Below are 24,394 nucleotides of genomic sequence, written 5' to 3'. Positions count from 1 at the left end.
TGCTACTAGCACTATTATTCTTCTAGTATTATTACTTGTTTTAATACTATCACTGCTGTTATTCCTCCTAACACCACTAACATGACTGCTATTATTGCAGTTTGATATCATATTACTGCTATTACTATGGCTACTTCTCTCTCATTTATGATAACTACTACTATTGTTGATGCTTCTATTACTTCTTCTAGGTTTATATTAATAGCATTATTGTTGCTACTACGCTCACTTCCATTGTTGCTACCACCATATGCATTGCTATGAATGCAGCTGTTGCTATGACTACTGGTAGCAGTTGCTATGACTACTGGTAGTATTATCCCATGTTATTACTGTCACTACTTTCTGGCATTACTGTGGTTACTGCTACTATTCTGTAGCCACTTTTGCTGCTACTAATACAACTTCTAATATTTTTGCAGTTCTACTGATTCCACTATTATTATTAGTGTTATTACCCTTGGTTCCACTAATACTATTGCTTCTTGTGTTATTACTATCATTTCTGCTTCTTCTGCCATCAGGCCTATTGCTACCCCTATTCTTAATAGTAGTATTGGCTAGTACCATGGCTACTCCTACTCCTACTACCAGTATTATACTGGCACTATTATTACTACTTGCTACTACTATTACCATAGCGATCATATGATGGTGGTTGTGCCAAGTGTGTCACAGGCATTATTCTGTGAAACCCTACAAAACCCACATAAGATGGATAAAGCTTATTTGAAATTTGGCTCCCTGGCTTTAGTACTACGAGGTACTTAATCTCCCAGTGCCTCAGTTTTCTCAGTGACAGAATGGGTATGTTTTCAATTAATGAGAAGTCACGAGTCACATAGAGCACTGAGAACGTTGCCTCACACATGATAAGGACTCCATGGGTTTAACTGTGACTCTTTTTGTGATTAAAAAAAATTGCTTGTGCTTGTAAAGATAAGGAAACTGAGGCTCAAGGAAGTTAAGCAACTTGCATGAAGTAATCTGGCTCTGAGATGCCATTTTGGAAAGGATGTTTGCTTGAGCCAGAGGCCTTGAGGCTTTGCCTTGCGCGTGCTGGCTGGCTGGGAGCCAGCGTGCGCACAGCTGGCCTTTCCTCCTCTGGCAGGTTCTGGAACGAGGAGCTGCTGCAGGATGTGTGCGCAGGCCTGGCAGAGGAGCTGCACTTGGCTCCTGACGCACCTGGTGGCATGGTGGAGTTCCGGCGCACCCTCACCCTCAGCTTCTTCTTCAAGTTCTACCTGACAGTGCTTCAGAAGCTGGGCAAGGAGCATCCCGCAGATGTGAGTGTAGGCTGGTGAGGTGCACTTGCATTGTGGAAAATGTACAAGATGCAGAACTGTATCCCCAAAGAAAAAAAGTCTGAAGTTATCCCTACTCTTAGATCCCATTGCTAATGTTTCCATTTATCCCTCTGCTTTTTCCCTACAGTTTTCTGTCCAGTGTTCCCTCATGGGGATTGTCTGCCCTGTCTCTCTGAGTCTGTCTGTCCTTCCATCCATTGATCATCCATCCATTGATATGTCTGTCATTTTTCTAGCTTTTGGTCTGGATCTGTCATTTTCCTAAACAGATTTGGGATGGTGCTACCTAGAAATTTATGTTCCTCTTACTTTGGCTGATATTTTTCTTGCGGACATCTTTCATATAAAATAATACTTCTTAGAGAACTGAGAAGGGCAAGAAAAACTTTTTCAGGAAAGCTAGTAGAAGGAAATGTCCATGGGGGGGGGAGTAGGGGAGAGGGAAAGAGAGCAAGAGAGCGAGCAGCGTGCATACATGCAGAGAAGAGGGGGCATTTCACTTGGGGGAGGAAGTGCAACTCATTCAGGATCTGGAGATGGAGCTGAGATGTGCAGTGATTACATACAAAGTTCTCAGAGCCCATGTTGAGATATTGAGAGATTCAGCCAATGTTCGAAAGGCAATAAAGTGAGGGGACAAGGGGAACATGTAACGTGTCACTTTTCTGATTTGGGAATTCCGCAGGAGAGGTCCATGGTGCAGAATGCTCATCACTGTCTCTGTTGTCTCCCCTCCACAGAAGTGTGGCACACTGGACCCCACCTTTGCCAGTGCCACGCTGCTCTTTCAGAAAGACCCTCCAGCCAACACCCAGCTCTTCCAAGTGAGTACACACAGTGTGGGCTGCTACTCAATTCAAGCCTTTATAGATACAAGAGATCATTAGTGGCTGATTGCTGGTGGGTAACTAACTTGTATATAGATGCATGAAGCTCCTTATTCTGTGCATAAGTATCTAGTGATGGATATGAGGATTGTGTTGATGTCAGTGCAGCTGTTTCTCCTAAATATCTAATATCTTAGCCTAAATATCTGTTAGAATTATATTCTTATCTGTATAAAGAAAAAAAATGAAAGAAAAATTATTTCCATTTAATCTTTCCTTGTCCCTCTGTGGGACTAATGTACAAATGCACAGACACACAAACACATGCACATATGCACACATGTGTGCACACACACATCCTTCTCTCAGCCGCAGCTTCTGGAGAAGAACTAGGTAAACGGTTAGCAACCTTTTTCTGTCATCATTCTAGGTTTTGTGTGCCAGTCTCCATTACAACCTTTCAATTCTGTCATTGTAGCTAAAAACAAGTGAAGGCAATATATGAATATATGAACTGAGTGGCTAAGCAGTGGTCAGTCCCAATGGCTTATACCTGTAATCCTACTACTCAGGAGACTGAGATATGAGAATCAAGGGTTGAAGCCAGCCTGGATAGGAAACTTCATGAGATACTTATCTCCAAATAAGCATCCCCCCTAAGTCCCCAAAAATGGATCTGTGACTCAAGTGGAAGAGCACTAACCTTCAACAAAAAGCTCAGAGACAGTGCTCAGGCCCTGAGTTCAAGCCCCAGGACCAGTACCCAAACAACAAAAATAATAAACAAAAAACCAAGCAACAGTCCAGATTTAGCCCCAAAGCTACAATTGGTTGGCTCTGTGTTGGAATTTAATGGTGTAGGGCATGAACTCTGGGACATGACATCCTGAATTTGAATCCAAATCTGGTCATTTTTGTAGCTGTGTGACCTTGGACAAATTTCATACCTGAGGATGGGGCTTAAGTGGTTGGGTGCTTGTCTGAAGCTCTGAGTGCAATCTCTACTACCACCCACAGGCAGAAATAAAGTGGTTCTATAGTTCCTAGAACATAGTAAATGCTCAATAGGGAGGGAGGAGGGATGTGTAGTTGTGGAGGTGGGAGGGAAAGGGGGGGTAGGGGAAAAACACAGGAGGAGGTAACAATACTTGATAGGAAATGTACTCATTACCTTGCTCATGTAACTGTAACCCCTCTGTACAGTATTTTTACAATAAAATGTATTTAAAAATACTAGACATCCTACTACTTTGAAAAACAAATGAAAAGTAACTTCATTATAAAATTAATATATCGTAAAACATTTTGGAAACCACAGAAAAGCTTAAAGAATAAAATTAAAATCAGCTCAAATCTCAGATCTACGCGAAAATCATTCTGTTTTTATTTCTACTTTTCCTATGCGTAGATTGTCTATTGGATACTTAGGGCATACTTTTTATGCAGAAGTAGAATCATTAAACACACAAAGGCAGAATGTTTTATATGCTCATTTTTTTTAAAGGTCGCGTATGAACATTCTTGCCTTTTTATTAAAATTCTTCAAACGTCTGCCTTAATGGTTGTAGCCTAACTGGTAAGGTACCGTGTTGTTCCAGGAGGTGCCCAAGGATCAGCCCGTGGAGGACATGGTGGGCCGGCCCCTGCCCCACCTGGCTGCCAACATGCAGGCCACTGGGGAGGCCATATATTGTGATGACATTCCTCGCTATGGCAATGAGCTGTTTGTCCGGCTGGTCACCAGTACCCGGGCCCATGCTAAGATTACGTGAGTGCCGCCCTTGCGGGGGCCGATGGTGGTCCGGCAGGATCTCACACCCTGCCAGGTGCTAGAGATACAAGGGTAATCCAGGACTTCCTACCAGCCTAGAGAGCAAGACAGGAAACCATCCCAAGCCACCATGGGAGAGAAGCAGGAAGTTAAGACTCCATGACACCCTCAGCTGGTCTACCCGGGTGCCCAGGGAGGTGTGGTGTTTAGTATTTCTCAGGACCTAGTTTCAAGTATTTTACACATAGTATCGAATTCAAGTTTGGGGCAGAAAGTTTCAGCTGGTCTAAATCTCAATCAGAAACTTAGGACTAGGCTCAGCCACCTGTCCCTACATATCAATGAAAGAGACAAAGCACTGGTTAACAGCTAAGGGAGGATTTTAAATTGAACATAGCCACATCAGTAATACAAAAGGGTTTGGCGATCCCGAGATGGCCTTTGGGTACTGACATAAATTTTAGGCTGAAGTATGGGAAGGGAAGGAGAGCCACACAGAGTTAAACAGTTCCAGTCACAGAAGTCATGTGGTCATAGGTGGCAGACTGCACTGGGGGTGGTCAGCAGCTCATTGTCTGAGGATGGGCCAGGTGGGGTTATTGACAGATAGTGGTCAGCTTTTTGGATTCCAAGATGGCTGCAAAGTGACTGTTGTTACATTAGGAAGTTCTGGTCAAAGATCCCAGGGTGCTTGGATGTCATTAGACTGGAATATCTGGTAGCAGGTGGCATCTGGTCACAGGAAAAAGAAGGCATTGTCTGTCAGAGGAGCAGTTTCACCTTTTGTCACAAGACGCTTATCTGTGAATCCAGTTCTTCCTGGAGTCCCACAGTGACTATGGTAATGGAGAGACTTAGGGAAATATAAAGGTTAAAGAGGCAGAGAGGAACAACATGGAGGTCTAGGCCGATGTCCAGGGCCCTCTTCTAGTAGCTCATTTATTCCTTACAGCAATCCCAGAGGCAGCTCCTATTATTATTATGTCCCTGTTCCAGCTGAGGAAACTACGTCACTTGCCCCAGGCTGAGAAGTTTGAAGCCAAGTCACACTGGCTTCTGGATGTTCAAGCTAGAGACTGTGAGCCTCAAAGCTGGTGGGCATTAGACACAGAGCCGCAGTGCAGTGGAGCGATCAGGAAAAACCCTCCCTTTGGCCCCAATACTTCTTACTGATTTTTCTGTCTTCACTTACGCTTAAGATCTGACTTCAGACTCTGGGAATGGCAAGAAAGACATAGATAAAATCAATCAGCTATTTAACATTTTTCTAGGATCGTGAAAAAAGGTGTTTCTGTTGAATTGTTTGCCGGCTGTAAGGCATAGCCTTTCCTTTTGTCCTTGCTTTGAGTCCATGTTGACAGTACTATAGCTACATACCAGTGACCTCCCCTCAAGCCACATGTGGGTGGGTGTAGAAGGGCACGGTGGACACTTGTGGTTTCCACAGTCTGCTCAAACATGTAAAGGTGTGTGGTTGGGCAGAAGCTGATCTGTCTCTGACATCTTCACAACTTAATCTTAGCTCTAATTCCAGCTGTGTTGCTTTCTGGCTGAGTGTCTTTGGACAAGCTACCTTCCTTTGAGCTAGAGTTCCCCACATGTAAAATGGAGACAACTGGAGTTACTTTCAGGATTTCTTGTGAGGATTAAATAAATGATGGTTTCTTGGGGGGGCAATTTCTGGATCTTTCCCTGAGTTCTGGGGCCCCCATAGGGACTCAGTTCACAATTTAGGCTGTTATGATTGATAACCTCTCCAAGCATTCACCTTTTGAAGCCTGTATTGCCCAATTTTGTGTAGGATGCCCAGCCACACTGGGATAACACTGTTAATGTAGGGAGAGAAAACCAGGTGTGTGCCAATGTTCAGCGTCATTGGATCAGCAACATAGCAAAGGCCTAATGTGCTGATTCTGTATGAGAAATCATCTATGAGGTGGAGCTTAGCCAGAGCTCTCCAGAGAAAAAGGTACTCACTAGAATGAGGCTTGTTTGTATGTGTATAAAGTCTATGCATAAAGTCTATGGAGGCTGTGCTAGTTTATTCATTTTCATAGCCCTATAATGTGATGCAATGGCTGATACCTGGTAGGCATTTAGTCGACATAGGCAGAATAGAAGAGAATTGAATTAAAACTTAATAGGAAAAGAAGATAGAAAAGGATAAGGTGGAGGAAAGCTCAGTTTAAAAGCTCAGTTTAATGAGTACATTTCTTATCAAGCATTGTAGCCTCCTCCTTTGTTTCCCCTTCCCATCCCATCCTCCCCCACCCCCCCAAACCCTCCCCCCCCACCAAAGTTGTAAAGTTCGTTTTCGACATAACAACTTGTACGTCTCATAGTTGCAATGGGTCCACCTGTGTAACCCCTCTGTACAGTATTTTCACAATAAAAAAACAACTAAAACTACAAAGAAAAGCTCAGTTTAAAAAAGATACTGCTTTCACATTTGATGTCAGTATAACTTGTGGAGGAGATGGGGAAAAACCAGTTGTTTAAGGATACAGGTGTACCTGTTGCAACAATGAGAAGTACAAGTTGTCATGTCCAAAACGAGCTTTACAATGTCGGTGCAGGGGGGGGAGGGGGGGTAGGAGAAGGATTGGGATTGGGGGGGAGGGGGGAGGCTGGGAAGGGATGTGAAGGGTAAACAAAGGAGGAGGCTGCAATGCTTGGTAAGAAATGTATGCATTATCCTGCCCATGTAATTGTAACTCCTCTGTACAGTATGTTCACAAATAAAATAAAATTAAATTAAAAAAAAAAGATACCTGGTAGGCATTTAGTCAACATAGGCAGAATAGAACAGAATTGAATTAAGACCTAATAGGAAAAGAAGATAGAGAAGGTAAGGGTGGAGGAAAGCTCAGTTTAAAAAGAACAGCTCATCCAAAACATCAGGTCCACCTGATCCATCTGGATCTTCTGCTTCAGATTTGCCTACCTGCCCTCTCACAAGGCTCATTCTTGCAGGTCCATAGACACTTCAGAAGCTAAGAAGGTACCTGGGTTTGTGTGCTTCCTCTCAGCTGCTGATATTCCTGGAAGCAATGTAACTGGGATTTGTAATGATGAGACTATCTTTGCAGAAGATAAGGTAAATGGATTTGTTATACAAAGTAAATGGAATAAATACTGAAGTTCTTAATTAGTGCTCATTGTTCCAAATCCCTAATCTTGAAAGATTATACATTTGCAAATGCTGTGGACTTCATCCAATTGGCCAATATGCAGGATGATCCATAAAGGGACAAAATGTTACTTGTTTATTTAATTGACAGTTGCTGTTAGTGCAAAGTAGGACAATTCAATGCAAAAATGACAGGAAAACAAGGCTAGTGATTGTATTTGAGTTAACAATTGAATATCCAGAGTATCACATTAAGCTCCTTTATTGAAAGAAAATAAGAATGTATTAAACAAACTAGAAAAGAGATCAAATACTGCTATGAATGTGTACCCATAACCTACTTGTATGAAAGTTCATCTATTGATTTCAATTACATGAAATTCTCCTGCTTCCAGCCTTTAAGACAGTTGCTATAAAATCCTTATATTTTGCTGGTAAGATAGTTCCCAAAGGGAATTGTACAATTCTTATATTGATCAATAGTTGCAAATTAGATGTGAGTGGGTGCTGCTATGGGGTAAGTACATCTTATCATTGTAAAGATGAGGGAAATCTACAAATAAGAAACACAATGACTGTATAAAGAATGCATCTGCTAGAGAATCAACTAGTTTTTGAACTTCAAGAGTCCCCAGGAGTGTTGCTAGCATTTTGGTTAGTGAGAGGCAGCTAGACTCAAGCAAGTCAATACTGAATTAGCCAATTTAAGTTAATAATTTACTTGTGTCTTAAGAGATATTTATCAGACTTACATGCTAAGCATTGGTTGATATCATTTGAAACCTTGTGTACCAAATTGATTATTTTTGCTTACATGTTGGGGATATAGGATTAAAATAATTAATGGAGGGTATCCATTAGGTTTTTATATAACTGAATTATGAAAAGAAATAATGATCACTATATATGTATATACATATATATGTATACACATGAATATGTACATATACATATAGATAGAGATCATTGTGATCATATATATAAGTATATATATATATATATATATATATGGCAATCATAAATGAAAGTATGAGACATGATTGTGGCCTTCAAGGAACTTCAGGTATAACTCTGGGAAAGAGCACATGAAAGAGAGTGGTGTGGTAGAAAGATGCTAAAACTGAGTCAAGGTCTAAAGGATCTGTAATCAGGCCATTAGAGCCTTGTCTTCCCAGTCTCCAGCTCTTCATACAAAGACAAGTGGTGTTAGAATAGAACAGAGTTGACAAACACACTTTCTGGTCCCACATCTCCTGTTTTGCTTATGGTAGATATGTGTAACCCATTTCATCTTAACTACCCTAATTAAAATGTCAGACCTGATCATTTGAGATGAAATCACTGAGACAAACTATCTTACCACCCCCTATGTTTTTATAAGTATTTATTAAGAGCCCTATAAGCTCAGTCAGTAGGTTAAAGACAGGTAAAGGTCCCAGGGGATTCCTAAAATGTACTCTGATTGATTGTAGGGGCAAGCACTTTCTTTGCTCTTGTGAACCATCCATAAGTAGTTGCTTCATGAAGAGCTTTGCTGCAGTCTTTAACAGCCTGTCTCTGATCCTAGGTTACTTGTGTTGGACATGTCATTGGTGCTGTGGTCACTGACACCCCAGAACACGCACAGAGAGCTGCTCAAGGGGTGAAAATCACCTATGAAGACCTGCCAGCCATTATCACCATTGAGGTAGGTAGGAGCAGGCTCTGGCATAAAGGAGTGAGTTGTGAAGACACGTTTATTAGCATCCTCCACAGAGATGTGAGCGGCAAGTGGGATTTGACTACAGATGGCCCCCAATTTACTCTGGTTCTACTTAAATTGTTTTTTCAAGTTTTCAATGGTGCAAAAGCCTACCCAATAACTATTTTGTTTTTGTTGTTCACTTTCAGTTTGTTGTTCAGTAAGTTACACAAGGCTTTCCACACTTTAAAGGAGAATTTGTATTTGATGATTTTGCCTAACTGTGGATTTACAGAAAAGTTCTGTGTATGTTTGCAATAGATTAGGCCAAGCTATTATGTTCAGTAGGTTGGGTACATTTTAACTTACGGTATTTGCAACATATGACAGATTTATCCGGATGTAATCTCAGCACAAATAAGGAGCATCTGTAAGTAGATTTTAGAATTTCCTCCAGCCTTGTGAGTTAGGTTCATAAACAGCTAAACTGAGCTTTCCCCTCCTAAATTTTGGCTTCAGTTGGTTCTTTCTGGGATCCTTTTTTGTTGTGTTTTTCTAAGCATTTCCCAGTGGTTCATCCAACGATGAAGAAATGGGACGTATGATTTTTCTGGATTATAACAGAGAGCTTGCTTCAAGTCATGAGAAGCAAGTGAGCAACTGAACCGCCAATCACTTTTCCATCACTGTCTTCCTGCCTCTGAAAACCACATCACTGGTTTCCTTTTGATCCTCAGGATGCTATAAAGAACAACTCCTTTTATAAACCTGAGCTGAAGATTGAGAAAGGAGACCTCAAGAAAGGATTTTCGGAAGCAGATAATGTTGTTTCAGGTAGCTCTTGTGCCACGTGGCGGGTGGGATGGGGGCGATCCCTGTTGGTCAATTACATTCAAAAGATACCGGTGGAGCCTTGGGGGCAGAGGAGTAAGTGCCGAACACTTGCCAGTGGAGTGATCTTCTGACATTTGTACCCAAACAGTAGACAGCTGGCTGGGTTGGAGCCACTGGCACTTTAACTTCCACTCTTCTGTCCTTGGGCTGAATGTACCTACACAATCCTAGAAAGATTATGTGTGGTGTTTCTGATTTGGGAAAGAAGGGAAGAAAATGGCTAAATTGTGGTCTATTGGGGGTTTTCCAGGCCTTTAACCACAGAGACTCCTTGTCTCTCCCCGCTGGCTGGAGTTGCTTCTTGACCATCCTCTACTGGCTTTCTTTCCTGTCTGTCCTCCCTGTTCCCCTCCGTTCTGTCACTGACTGAGAAAATAGGTCCACTGCTCTCAGTCCAGGACAAGGCTGCTGATTAGCTCCTTTTTGACACTGTTTCTTTGGCATCGTTAAAGTCACTAGCGAGCCAACTAACTCCACTGAGTCTGAGATCTTTAGTTTGGGATGAAGATCTTATTTTCAGCTGTCAAATCCCATTGGTTGATTTCTTCCTTTCCTTTTCTAAAATTCTAGAAAGCCATAATTTCCATTGGCTGCAGTGAGAAGACTTGGGTTTTGATGTTTCAGTCCCATGCCATGTCTTTGTTGAGGGAAAGACTGGAGATGATATATGACTTCCAAGTCCACCTGTGAGCAGCTAGCACACTGGCTCACAGTAGGGCTCCCATTTATTCTCCAGGAGAGCTGTACATTGGTGGCCAAGAGCACTTCTATATGGAGACGCACTGTACCATCGCTGTCCCCAAAGGCGAGGCAGGGGAGATGGAGCTTTTTGTGAGCACACAGAACACCATGAAGACCCAGGTAGGTGACTTTGGGTTCACTCATAGTACTGGGGCTATGACTAGAGGGTCCCTAGCAGACCAGGAGAGCAGAAAGTAAATGAGAAGATGGAACACTGGGTTGGTCATGGAAGGGACTTAAGTATAGTAGACTTGGTGCCAGACTGCCACCAGGGAGATGAAATCATTGAACTTGTTATATAATCTTTTACTGCCCCAGTTTCCTCACCTGTTAAATGGAGTCTGGAAGGCTTTTATATCAATGAGTTTTGATATTATAAGCTTATATAGTATGACATATTAGCCTTGGTCAAGGAATAGCCTCCCTTAGTGGGGGAGCTAAGCCTGAATATTCTTTTTTTGGGGGGGGGGTCCGGTCGTGGGGCCTGAACTCTGGGCCTGGGCGCTGTCCCTCAGCTCTTCAGTTCAAGGCTAGCGCTCTACCACTTGAGCCACAGCACCACTTCCGGCTTTTTTTCTTTTGCTTATGTGGTGCTGAGAATCGAACCCAGGGTCTCAGGCATGCAAGGCAAGCGCTCTACCACTGAGCCACCTTCCCAGCCCTAAGCCTGAATATTCTTGACTGCCTGTTATGTGACAGTGGTTGCCAGGATTTGAGGCAGCCAGTCCTACCCTCCAATCCTAGCCTCCCAACAGATTGAGCTTGGCTCTGCAAGTGTGTGGTGATCTTGCCTCTCTGGTTACAAACTAATGTTAGAGAGCATGAGTTCAGCCTGTAGTGAAGAACAGGTGCTGGACTCCAGGACCTCTCAGTCCTGGAAGGGGAGGACATTTCCACCCCAGGAATTCTAAAATTCACAGCAGTAATGAGGCCCCTGCATGCTGGGCAGGCAAGGGTCAGCCCTGGGAAAAGGCCAGAAGATACATCAATGCCTTTTTTTTTGTCTTCTCATAGAGCTTTGTTGCAAAAATGTTGGGGGTTCCAGAAAACCGGATTGTAGTCCGAGTGAAGAGAATGGGAGGAGGCTTTGGAGGAAAGGAGACCCGGAGTACTGTGGTATCCACAGTTTCCGCCTTGGCCGCATACAAGTGAGTTCCAAGACTTCTTTTAGCAGGCTCTGGGATGAGGAAGATCAGCCTTTGCCAGAATTTCTCCTCTTGGAAATATATTTTTTTTCACTGCTTGGAATTCTCACAGATTTCCATTTTTAGAACCCTTGGAAATAAGGGTGAGGGCCAGGTGTACCTATTCCTTTGTATTCTGACCTATGGGCCTGCATCATGGCTCCCCTACCGGGCCATGAGGACCCCCAAGGGCAAGGACAGCCCTGCCTGTCTGATGCTCTTTGTTTTGTCCCACGGTGTCTGCACAGTCAAGCAACTCAGCATCAATCTACCTGGTGTGCCAGGTGGAGCATGAAGGCTCCAGTGCCATTCACAGCACTGAGCCTCACAGAGCTTAAGTTTATTGAGGGTTGACAGGTTTCTGACCTTCTTGATTCTTCTCTTAGGACGGGCCACCCTGTGCGCTGCGTGCTGGACCGTGACGAGGACATGCTAATAACTGGAGGCAGACATCCCTTCCTGGCCAGATACAAGGTTGTAGATGGGAAGTGTGTCAGGGTGGGCAATGTCCTCTTGTAAGGACCCTAGGGACAAGGGTCCAGGGCACCTTGATGTCACTTACTGCATAACTTTCTGTAAAAGGTCACGAAGAAATAGCACGGTGAGAAACTCAAATAGGCCCTGGGTGACATAGAAAGGTGTATTGGAGATGGCTAGCAGGCCAGCTTCCAGAGCTGTCACAAGGTGGCGCTCATTCTGTGGCTCTGCTATAGGCTGATCTGGTCTGTGACCAGTCAGGGTGAGAGAAGTTTGTCAGCAGTGGCAATCCCATCATCCAGGGCACCTGATATCAGCATGTTCACGGTAGTCACAATGACCCCTTAGCAGCTTAAGTGAGAAACATTTCCCAAGGTGCTATGTAGGCACTGGTTGTTAGGTTGAGCATGCAGTCCGTCAAAGAATGGTCAGGAGCTATCCAAACTTCTCTCTGGATTTCTGTGGATGACCATTTCCTGTTCTGGCCAGCATATGCTTTCTCTCTATGAATTAATAGAGGGCTCAGCCTGATTCTATATACCTGGGAGTCATCTCTCCTCACCCACTGGCCTTGACAATTCCCCTTCCACCTATTCTGACTTAGTGTCATGACTGCACTTTCAGAAGGGATTTTCATTTTGCTGATTCCTAAAGTCTTGTAAGTCTGAGGAGAGTAGTTTGATCTTTTAGGTCGTCTGTATCTACACTAAATAAACTAGTCTCTAAAGGGTTTTTTTTTTTTCACTTAAATAAGGTCAAGGATGGATGGGCATATACAGTCTGTTTCAGAGTAGAACTTTCATACTTTTATTATCTGTGGTCCAATGCTTTGAGGGGCCTGTCCCCTGTTACAACCTGGTGATCTCTCAAGGTCACCTTTGTTTCATGGTGTGATATCCTGACCTTTCTGTTTCCTGCAGGCAGCGTAAGTGGGAAGGAAGGATCTCAGAAAGAGTGAGGGCATTGTTGAGCAATCTCTCTCTCTCTCTCTCTCTCTCTCTCTCTCTCTCTCTCTCTCTCTCTCTCTTTCTCTCTCTTTCTCTCTCTCTCTCTCTCTCTCTCTCTCATATCAGGTTGGCTTTATGAAGAATGGGAAGATTGTGGCATTGGAAGTGGATCACTTTAGCAATGCAGGGAACACCCAGGATCTTTCTCAGGCTGTAAGTAGGACCCATCCCTGCAACGATGTGTCTGTGTGTATGTGTATGTGGAGGTAGAAGAGCCTCCTGACTGGACTTTACCTCGAGGGTCTCACTCTGGGCTAATCTCTAATCACAGGGATGATTATATTCTCTGATTACAAAAGTCATCTTTCTTGTTTAAGATATTTTACCTAGCAAAATTTAAGTAGCATACACTAGCTAAAAAATTCTGTGTATGTGTGTGTAAGGATGCATGTAGTATTAATGTATATATATGTATATATATATATATGTTTAGAATAAAAACTTTAGACCAATTCAGTTTAGTAGAACAAACGAATCAGGCAGCCCTCAGAATCAGCGAGGCTTAGGGAGTTCAGCTTCACTATGTGGGTGGGTGGCATTTGTGGGCAGAAGACAGAAGTGAGGTGTAGAAATAGTTTGACTGGTTAAAGCTTGGCACTTGCCTCATTTCAAGATGGCACTGTCCGCTGGCCATCTGTGCGTGACTGAAACTTGGCTACTGTGATTGGCTGAGACTCAACTATTTGTTCCCAAACCTCTATGAGACTGACTTCCAGTAAGTTAGATGCAACTTGCTACCTAAAGACCCAACTATAGAGGAATCTTCTGGCTAAGTATAGTCAATTTAACAATTCATGAACTAAAACAGGTAGCAGATTTTTAGAATCAGGGAAAAGTTTAAGTGGGCCTAGTAATAAGTGCATAAAAGTGGTACAAATGAAAGGCTAATGTTTACCTATAAGGTGAATATGTGAGTCAAGAGAGAGAGGGGGAACTAGAGAAAGGGACTGTGGGCATAGCTTAAGTGGTAAAGCAATTGCCTAGCAAGCATGAGGACATGACTTCAACCCTACTACCTAAACAGCAGAAGGTGGGAGGACTAATTCAAATGGGAAAATGCAAGTGTTGGCTTGGATATTAAGCTGACTATTGATTAGATGCAAATACAATGATCAGGAGCAGGTAGCTGGTATGTATGTACGAAAGGGGGAGAGGCAAGAATTGAATTCCCCTTTCCCATAGAGGGAAGACAATATGAAATCTTAAAACTGAAAAAGTCAAGATACAGCAATATCAAAAATTTTAATGAGCCAGGAGCCAATGGTCATACCTGTAATCCTAGCAACTCAGGAGGCTGAGATCTGAGGATCCTGGTTTAAAGCCAGTCCGGGCAGGAAAGTCTGTGAAACTCTTATTTCCAATTAACCACCAGAAAACTGGAAGTGGTGCTGTAGTTCAAGTGGTAGAGAGCTAGTCTTGAGCTGAAGAGCTCAGGTACAGCGCCCAGGCCCAGAGTTCAAGTCCCATGACAGACAAAAAAAACAAAAAACAAAAAACAAACAAACCATGATGTAGCTGATAAAGGAGAGTGATGAGAATGAGGGCTGTTTGTTTTCCTAACATGACCTACAGAGGTATTTGACTCTAAACTATTGAGTACAGCATGGATGGAAATAAAAATGAATCGACAATGGAATAATATAAACTGACTTTTTCTGAAGAGTCAAGGGCCAGTTTTAACTAGCCATTTGGGAAGCGCTCCACCCAGAGGAGCTAGATGAACATCTTCAGAGGCACATGAGGGACGGCAGAGAGGCTGTTAGCGTGCTTCGGGGCAGGTCTGGTTTGGGCCCAATGAAGAGCAGTTAGCAGTGGGGTTGGGTGTTCAGCTCTTGGAGCTTCTAGTTTAAGAAGCCAATGACATGGATGCACTGCTCTCTCCATTCCGGTTTCTTCTGCTTCAGATAATGGAACGAGCTCTATTCCACATGGACAACAGCTACCACATCCCCAACATCCGCGGCACGGGACGGATGTGCAAGACCAACCTGCCCTCGAACACGGCTTTCAGGGGCTTTGGGGGCCCTCAAGGGATGCTCATTGCTGAACACTGGATGAGCGAAGTCGCGGTGACCTGTGGGCTGCCCGCAGAGGAAGTAAGCTGGGGAATTAGTTGGCATAAGTCAGCGTACGTTAGCCTATGTGTGTGTGAGGGGGGAGAATGAATGTGTACCTTGGGCATCCTCCATGGTTGCAGAGGATGAGCAGCCTTGAGGCTGCTGCAGACTTGTCTTGGGTGAGCCTTCCTTACTCCCTCCCACCCGCTCCCCCATCCACCACACACACGTCACCATCCCTTGCCACTAACATGGCCCGAATGCCTCTCTCCTTGGGAAGGTGCGGAGAAAAAATATGTACAAAGAAGGGGACCTGACGCACTACAACCAGAAGCTTGAGGGATTTACCTTGCCCAGGTGCTGGGATGAATGCCTAACGAGCTCTCAGTACCACGCTCGGAGAAGTGAGGTGGACAAGTTCAACAAGTAAGCGACAGGCTTGAAGGAGCTCACGTTCTGGTGCTCTCGTGTGTTTTCTATTCTAACAGAGTGTCTGTAGGACCCCAGCTATGCAGCTTACAATGGGATGGGTAACTTAGGCGGCTGTTAACTTGGATAGCTCATTGAGAGTTCCCTTTCTTTAGCTCTTATAAGGAGGCAGGGGCTCAAGCCTGCACTCAGCACCAGTGGGCGTCACTTGTGGTTTAGTTTTACACATTTGTGTGCCTTTAGAGGACATTGCATTATTGAGGGCATTAGTCCAGGACTAAGGACACTGGAGTAACGTGCCTGCCTCTGACACTCATCTGTGAATTTGATGTTGGCAGTCATTCCATCTCTCTGGAGTACACTTCAGTTTCATCATCTGAAAAATAGGGGTAATTATCCCAACTCTGTGTTCTTCATGGAATTATGCAGATAAGCAAGTGGCAAGCAAAGAGAAGGCACAATTACCTCCCTGTCTACATCAAGGTCAGGCCAAGATCACTGGGGCACACTGACCCCATGTTAATTCTGCTCAGGGAGGAAGAGTGATGGTTTTTTGAAGACAAGGTTCCCAGGTGATGTCTACACCACCTGCACTGCAAATCCCAGAATCCAAATTCCTACCTCAGTACTGAATACCGCTCGGTTATGGCAATTAGCTATACGGGGATGGCTCATGTTCTCACACTGAGATGTTGACTGAAAACATATCCAATCAGACAAAAACACATAGGGAAAACATTACAAGAACATTTCTTTTTCCTACAGGGAGAACTCCTGGAAAAAGAGAGGACTCTGTATAATCCCCACCAAGTTTGGAATCAGCTTCACTCTTCCTTTTCTGAATCAGGTAATTGCTTTATAGAAATTTGTCTAGATCTACCGGTCTGGGGGTTCCATCTCTTCTCTTCCTGCTCCCCATGTTTAGTATTACAAGGGAAATCCCTCATCACTGGTTACAGAGCTGACCAGGATCTCTTTACTGTTGAGATGAAATGGTAAACTTGTATATTGTTCTTAATCCAAGATTCATCAGACAGTGACACTCAAGAGACCTGAGCTTACATTCTGGGTTTTACCCTTTCTGATTGTAGGAGTATATATAGCTACTCTGCTTTCGTATCTTGTTTCTTCACGGATAGTACAAGGACCACCTCAGAACTCTCTCTGAGGTTGACCTTGAGAGAGAAAGATACAAAAGAAAACACTTTGCAAACTGTTGCAAAGCTATGAAATGAGATTTATATGATACCATTTTTATTTGGGATGTGCATCTAAAATGTTACTGATGGTTTTCTTTTTTTCCCTTAGGCTCTATACTTTTGGTCCCAAGCTGTAAGCTAAGTTAGGATTTACCAATTTTTTTTCCAGTCCTGGGGGTTGAATTCGGGGCCTGGGAACTGTCCCGGAGCTTAAGGCTAGCACCCTACCATTTGAGCCACAGCTCCATTTCTGGCTTTTTCTATATATGTGGTACTGAGGAATTGAACCCAGGGCTTCATGCATGCTAGGCAAGCACTCTACCACTAAGCCACATTCCCAGCCCCAGATTTACCTTTGTTTTTGATCTTTTTCTCTTTTCTTAGGGAGGAGCCCTGATTCATGTGTACACAGATGGCTCTGTGCTACTGACCCATGGGGGCACTGAAATGGGCCAAGGCCTTCACACCAAGATGGTCCAGGTGAGCTGCCTACAGACTGGGGATGGCTCTCCAGCACAGTGGTGTCTATTGGGAGGAAAGATGCTGTGAGAAATGGAGCAGGGGTAGGTGTCAGAAGAGAAGCAGCAAGCCCGTGACTTCCTTTATACGTGGAGTGGGACAGCTCTTCACCCCTCTCAGCCTCAGTTTCCTCTTCTGTGCAAGGAGATTGGTCAGCAAGATCTCTGAGTCGCTTACCAGTATTTTCAAGCCCTAGGATTCTGGGTATAAGGTGGATGCATGGTAAGGCAGCCGTTTTTCCCACACTGTGAAACTCCTGACGAGGGAGCTAGGATAAAGGGGCTGGATTTGAGTCAGTACTTCTGCTTGGCTCCTGAGAAGTGACCAGATTGGACTCTACCACAATCCAGCAATTGCTTCTTAAAAAGGCACTTGCAGTCACCATGGGCTGACGAATGTTTTATCTAACCAAACCAAGTGATAAAATGTTTCTTCAAATGTAGCCAGATGTGAGAGTATCCCAGAACCGATAGGCTTAGAGCTTACAAAATGATTTTCTTGCCTTTAACAGGGAACCTAAACCTTACCTTGGGAAGAAGGCAGCCACGCTCCATTATAACCTCTTCCCTAGTCTTTGATGCTGTCCCTTTTCACAGGTGGCCAGCCGAGCTCTGAAAATCCCCATCTCCAAGATTTACATCAGCGAGACGAGCACTAATACCGTGCCCAACACCTCCCCCACTGCTGCCTCAGCCAGTGCTGACATCAATGGTCAGGCTGTTTATGTAAGGAGCCTGTTGGAGCTGGCGCAGCTCAGGACCAGAGCAGGACATGGGAGCCTTCAAAACCCCCTTATGCAGGGCTTTGTCTCTGTTCTCCAGGAGGATTCTGTTCCTTCAAACACCAGACTAAAAGAGAATGCTAACTGTAATCACCATCAAAGACTGAAAGGCAGGGGCCAGGATGGAGGGTGTGGGGAGTTGAGGGAAATTAGCTTCTGGGAAGTGTACTTCCTGGTACTGGAAGTGGTTACATGATAATGGTCTGAAACTGCAGAGTGATTCTGAGGTCAGCCAGTCAGAGCTCCTTATTGTCTCTCAAGCAAAGAGCTTGATGAAAGAAGGCCCGAGAGTCTCTCACAAGTCTCTCTGACATCTTAGGAACTGGGTAAGGAAGGCTCTCCAGAGGACCAGGGGTAGGCCCCTGGGAGGGTCCCTAGGCTTCCCTCTGGACCTCTGTCATTCCTGAGTGGCACCCTGGGCACAGTGTTGGCTAGCTGTGGCCTTGATCAGGCTCTCGGGGATTTCTACATGGCCTGGGTATCACCTGGGCTGTGGAAGCGGAGGACTGACATGTCTGGTGTGTGGTGGTGGGGTTCTTTAGGCAGCTTGTCAGACGATCTTGGAAAGGCTGGAACCCTTCAAGAAAAAGAATCCCAATGGCTCCTGGGAAGAATGGGTAAGTCTGGCGGGGGAGGGAAGGAATAGTGGGAGAACACTAAGGGAAGGGGTTACAATGCTGGACAAGAAATGTACTCATTGCCTTACTCATGTAACTGTAACCCCTCTCTACAGCATCTTTACAATAAAATAAAATTTAAAGAAAAGAAAATGAGAGAGACATTAACAATAGCCGGGCCTTTGTTCCCACCCACACAACTATAGGGGATGATGACCTAGTCACACAAGCCAAAAGAAGCTGAGGTGGTCTGTGTGATTTCATACACACGCAACCTCAACTCTTCATCATGTTAACTCTGCGGGGCCCCCTTCTCTGTGGTTTTCAGAGTTAAGGGGAGTCACTTCAGGGAAGTTTTTGATCTGTAAATCTCGATAGTATTGTGGGAGTTGTTTTTTGGCCTTCCTGAAGCAAAGGCACCCTTGTCATATCAACTCACCTGGACCAGGTCCTACACTAGATGTGTCTAGCAGCCTCCATGAGCAGTGTCTGTTTCAGACCTTTGTCTTCCTGATGGCCGTCTCTGGCAGATTCTCCTCTCACCCAGCTCTTGAGTCCGGGGCCATTAAGATGCCATCCATGAGAGAGTCAGGAGAAAAACGTCCCTCAGGAGCTTTTGATCACTCCTGTGATTTTAGGAATGACAGAACAAAACTCCTAATTAAAAAGGAGCCCAGCTTTCTCAGTGCTAGACCAGATGCCTGCACATTTGAAACCCTCAGAAGGAAGCTGCAAGGAGGCCTATCTTCAGTGGGAGCCTCCAACTCCACCAACATGCAGAAATCTCAATGGTGGCTCTGTTGTAGCGCCCTCTGTTGTTGGAATGGAAGAACTGCATATAACAGTGACAGGTCTAATATGAACCAGCTGATAGTACAAATCCCCCTCCACAGATTCAAAGAAAGTAAGCTACTCTATTACAGCTATTAATCTTTCCATGTGTCACTTGACCTCAGCTTCCCTTCCCACCTTCCTAGGGAGCACTGATAGGGATATAGCTTGATTCTGGTAGGTTGCTTTTTAGCATAGATTTGTCTGACAATTTTGCTGTTTTCACACAGCCTTGACAAGTTTCTTTCTCTGACTTGGTGATTTGAACTTTGTCCTCACTATGCCACATAGTTTAGTGTCACTTGTGAGCAGTTAACCCCAATATATAAGCCATAATCACCAACACACACACATACACACACACACACACACACACACACACACACACTCATACACTATTACATGTAGCCTAGTACAGATCCTAGGCCAAATCTTTTTCTCTGAGCCTTAGTTTTCTCCAGCTGAAGAACGAAGATAAGAGTAATTTAAATCATACAGGGTTCTGGTGAATATTAAGATACACAGGGCTGGAAATGTGGCTAGGTGATAAAGTGCTTGACTAGCATGCATGAAACCCTGGGTTCGATTCCTCAGTACCACATAAACAGAAAAAGCCGCAAGTGGCACTGTAGCTCAAGTGGTAGAGTGCTAGCCTTGAGCAAAAGAAGCTCAGGGACAGTACTCAGGCCCTGAGTTCAAGCCCCAAGACTGGCAAAAAAAAGATAATATGTGAAATGCTAATTGTCATCTGGTACTTGGTAAAGAGCTTGATAATAAACATTATATAAAACACAACTTAAATGTTAGTGTTGTACTAGTGCTGGGAATACTGAAGAATTATATAAGTAAAGAAAGTATAGATAGCTTTATTAATAGGAAACTCCACATATAAGGTTAATATATTAAAGCAAATGATCCCTTACAGAGACTTGCTTCTATAATGTCCTAAGTAGGGTAAAATCACCAAAGAGAGGTGATAAAAAGTGGCAGATCTGTGTTAATTGTTGAAGGGGGAAATAGCAGAGGAACCATATAACTGGGGGCACTGAAGGGTTAGGAGAGAGATCATAGTTGAGTGTGGATGGGTTGTCAAAAGACCAGAGAGCAGCCGGGTGCTGGTAGCTCACGCCTGTAATCCTAGTTACTCAGGATGCTAAGATCTGAGGATCGCGGTTCCAAAGCCAGCCCGAAGAGGAAAGTCTGTGAGACTCTTATCTCCAATTACCACCAGGAAACCGGAGGTGGTGCTGTGGCTCAAGCACTAGCCTTGAGCTGAAGAGCTGAGGGACAGCGCCTAGGCCCAGAATTCAAACCCCATGACCATCAAAAAAAAAAAAAAAAAAAAAAAAGGCCAGAGAGAAAACCATGTCCCTAAACATCAGACCTTTGCTCCACAGGCAACAGGGAGTCATCTAAAGGCTCTAGGCTAGTGTGGTGTGGTGTGGTGTGGTATGATGACAGTTCTGATGGGCTGGGAGATGGCTGGAGGCAGCAGGCCAGTTAGCGGCTACTGCTGTAGCCCAGGCTCTGGATCATGCAGACTTGGTGCTGGTCACAGCAGTGAGGATACAAGGTAAGAGTTACGGAGATGAGGTCTCTAGGAAGATGAGCTGATTGGCTTCTAGGTGCAGAGCTCAGGAAAGCTTAGGAGTGGGCCAGACTTTCTAGAAACCATCCTTGCCCCCTCTAATGGTTATTTCCTCTCCTCAGATCTCAGCTGCCTACATGGACAGAGTGAGCCTGTCTGCTACTGGGTTTTATAAGTAAGTCTGCCGACATCCATGCATTGTCACCCTGAGCTCCACTGTCACCTTCAGTTCCACATGCTGTTAGCCTGTGGGCAAGACAAAAAGAAAAGCAAAAATCAAAAACCCCCAGCTCTACCCAAATGCTGTTTCATCTGTGGAGGATATTCCAGTCTAAAGACGCTGTGTCGTGTGAGCGTGCCAAACCACGTGCCAAGGAAGCAAAAGCGGGAGCTGCTGTAACCCAAGATCCAAGTTCTAGTTCTGCCTGTATAGTAGACCACTTCACTAAGGGAAGGCAATCGGGGAAATCCCACCTCCCCATTTCTTTCAAGATCCAGGGTTCTGTTGCTCTGAGTTGGGCATCGTTGTAACCCATGGGCTCCTTTGTACTAGACATCAGGTTTCCTTCCTTCCTTCCCTCTCTCTCCTTCCCTCCTTCCCTTCTTTCCTCTCTTCTTCCCTCATTTTGTCTCTCCCTTCGCCTTCTCTACCCCTCTTTTTATTTTGTCAGTTGTGGGGCTTGAACTCAGGGCCTGTGTACTAACCCTGAGCTTTTGTGCTCAAGGTTGCTGCTCTACCACTTTGAGCCACAGCTCCACTTCTGGTTTCCTGGTGGTTAATTAGAGATAAGACTCTGGCAGACTTTCTTGTTCTGGCTGGTTTCAAACTGACATCCTCAGATGTCAGCCTCCTGAGTAGCTAGGATTACAGCTGAACCACCAGTGCCCGGTTTCCCCCCACCCTCTCTCTCTGTTGGTTGTGGGGCTTCAACTCTGGACCTGGGCCCTGTTCCTCAGCTCTTCAACTCAAGGCGAGCACTCTACCATTTGAGCCACAGCGCCACTTTTGGTTTTCTGGTGGTTTATTGGAGATAAGAGTCTCAGGGACATTCCTGCCAAGGCTGGCTTTCAACTGTGATCCTCAGGTCTCAGCCTCCTTAGTAGCTAGGATTACAGGCGTGAGCCACCAGTGTGCACAGCTTTTCTTCTATATCCTTTTATTTTCTTCTTTTCTTTAGAGAACAAGAAGCAGATAGAGTTATAGTCTCATTCCAACATACAGAGTACAGTGGAACTTTATTAATACAGTGAGATGTACAGGGAACACATAGCTTCTACAGCTTTGAAATTGAGTATCATTTTAATAGATAGAGACCCTGACTATCTGACTTTGGAGCTGTAAAAGCTACATTCACTCTGGGTCTATTGAGAAATTTAATGAGGATTTTTTTTTTCTCACCGATCAGTGGATATGAAATTAGTTCAACATTTGTTTAAAAATAGCTTGTATGAGGCTGGGAAGGTGGCTCAGTGGTAGAGTGCTTGCCTCGCATGCATGAGGCCCTGGGTTCGATTCCTCAGCACCACATGAACAGAAAAAGCTGGAAGTGGCGCTGTGGCTCAGGTAGTAGAGCGCTAGCCTTGAGCTGGACAGCGCCCAGGCCCAGAGTTCAGGTCCCATGACCACCAAAAAAAAAAAAAAAAAGCTTGTATGAATGTGTGAACATCTGAATATATAATTATTACATAAATATATATGTGAAATATTTTCCCATGTTCTCTAGGTTATATCACATTTAACTTGTACAAATATAAACTTATATAGATTTCCCCTCAAGTTTCCCTTATAGTTTAGAGTTCAGCTAAGATGTTATCAAGTTGTAATAGACAAACAGTGAAGTGGGAGGTGGAGGAGAGTCTTGGGAGAGGCCCTGTCCCTCAGCTTCATGTTGGTTTTATTTTGGTGTGGATTCTGGGCCTGTCAGTTCATATTATTTCTGTATAGTATAGGAAACAGAGGTACAGTGTGCCATAAGCTCCGAGTAGCTGAAAACATAAAAGCCATACAGTCCCACACATACATGATTCATGCAAACTGGGAACTGGGTACAGCTCTGAAAATGGAAAAATAAAACCCAAATACATAAAGGAACTTCTGCTTCTGTTTATAACATATCATGTCACTTGTGGAAGTTTTAACAGAGTCAGAAGTTGGGGAGTGGCTGCTTAGATGTACCAGGCTGGTGCAGGATCCTGCCCTGATCCCTTTCACCTGGAGAAAAGCAAGCAGGTGAACTTGTGTGAACAGCCCAGGCAGGGCTGTAGTGATAACAACTTGCATTCTAGTTCAGTTGATTACTTTTTCGAGATTGCTGTGTTTTATTGTGGGCCAGATATATCCCTCATCTTTGTTTCTAACCTTACAGGGGTTGGCACACTGATAGGAAATGCCACTAGACTGTTCTTAATGATCACAACACAAGCCTTGAAACATAGGTACACATACAAAATAAATGCTTAGGAATACCTGAGTCTCATTTGAGATTCAACAAGGGCTGTGACTCAAGTGGAGGAGTGAACAGCTAATATCAAACTCCAGTAGCCCCCAAGGACTTAGCTGAATTAAAAAAAATTAAACCATTAAGGTTTAAGGATTTTGGAGTACCAGCTGTGTGTGTGTGTGTGTGTGTGTGTGTGTGTGTGTGTGTGTGTGTGTGTGTGTGTGTGTGTGTGTGTGTGTGTGTGTGTGTGTGTGTGTGTTTGGGAAGGGTGTGGGCTTATCTTAACAAACACCAGCATCTTCTTTTTTCTCCCAGGACACCCGATGTTGGCTACAATTTTGAGACACACACTGGGAAGCCCTTCCACTACTTCTCATATGGAGTGGCTTGCTCTGAAGTAGAAATTGACTGCTTAACGGGGGATCATAAGGTAAGTAGTTTGTAGCTGGGTGCCGGTGGCTCACGCCTGTTATCCTAGCTACTCAGGAGGCTGAGATCTGAGGATCGAAGTTCAAAGCCAGCCCAGACAGGGAAGTCTGTGAGACTCTTATCTCTAATAAACCACTCAGAAAACTGGACATGGCACTGTGGTAGAGTGCTAGCCTTGAGCTGAAGAACTGAGGGAGTGCTCAGGCCCAGAGTTCAATCCTCATGACTGACCCCCCCCCCCTTGCAAAAAAAGTGTAAAATTTTAGTCCTAATGGGGAAAGAAGAGAAACAATGGAACAGTAATTCTGAGAACTGACAGAGACCAGCTTTCTGGCTGGGAACACATGCCTCATGTTAGGGTTAGGTAAACCCTCCATAAAGGCCACAGAGTACATGTTTCAGACTCTGTGGATTTCACGGGTCAGCCTCAACCATTCAGCACTGGCACTGTAGTGTGAACGTAGCTGCAGGTGGGAATATAGTG

At 44.3% G+C, this 24,394-nt stretch overlaps 1 protein-coding gene across 1 annotated transcript in view; it reads left to right on the top strand.

Annotated features, from left to right (window-relative positions):
- Xdh (xanthine dehydrogenase) overlaps positions 1–24,394 on the top strand; it is a 56,092-nt gene that overhangs the window by 25,920 nt on the left and 5,778 nt on the right. Inside the window, exons 15-32 of the mRNA XM_070025317.1 lie at positions 1,112–1,286; positions 2,048–2,131; positions 3,733–3,902; positions 6,879–7,002; positions 8,603–8,722; positions 9,454–9,550; positions 10,347–10,471; positions 11,366–11,499; positions 11,922–12,009; positions 13,086–13,172; positions 14,924–15,115; positions 15,357–15,502; positions 16,271–16,352; positions 17,089–17,184; positions 17,820–17,948; positions 18,547–18,621; positions 21,163–21,215; positions 23,797–23,911. Of these exons, the coding sequence (XP_069881418.1) occupies positions 1,112–1,286; positions 2,048–2,131; positions 3,733–3,902; positions 6,879–7,002; positions 8,603–8,722; positions 9,454–9,550; positions 10,347–10,471; positions 11,366–11,499; positions 11,922–12,009; positions 13,086–13,172; positions 14,924–15,115; positions 15,357–15,502; positions 16,271–16,352; positions 17,089–17,184; positions 17,820–17,948; positions 18,547–18,621; positions 21,163–21,215; positions 23,797–23,911 (2,092 nt within the window). The remainder of the gene's footprint in view (positions 1–1,111; positions 1,287–2,047; positions 2,132–3,732; positions 3,903–6,878; positions 7,003–8,602; positions 8,723–9,453; positions 9,551–10,346; positions 10,472–11,365; positions 11,500–11,921; positions 12,010–13,085; positions 13,173–14,923; positions 15,116–15,356; positions 15,503–16,270; positions 16,353–17,088; positions 17,185–17,819; positions 17,949–18,546; positions 18,622–21,162; positions 21,216–23,796; positions 23,912–24,394) is intronic.

This window comes from Dipodomys merriami, unplaced genomic scaffold (genome assembly GCF_024711535.1).
Source record: "Dipodomys merriami isolate MVZ:Mamm:240054 unplaced genomic scaffold, mDipMer1.0.p SCAF_17, whole genome shotgun sequence".
Classification (NCBI taxonomy): Eukaryota; Metazoa; Chordata; class Mammalia; order Rodentia; family Heteromyidae; genus Dipodomys; species Dipodomys merriami.
The sequence above is the reverse complement of the archived record's forward strand: the minus strand, read 5'-3'. Positions and strand labels throughout refer to the sequence as shown.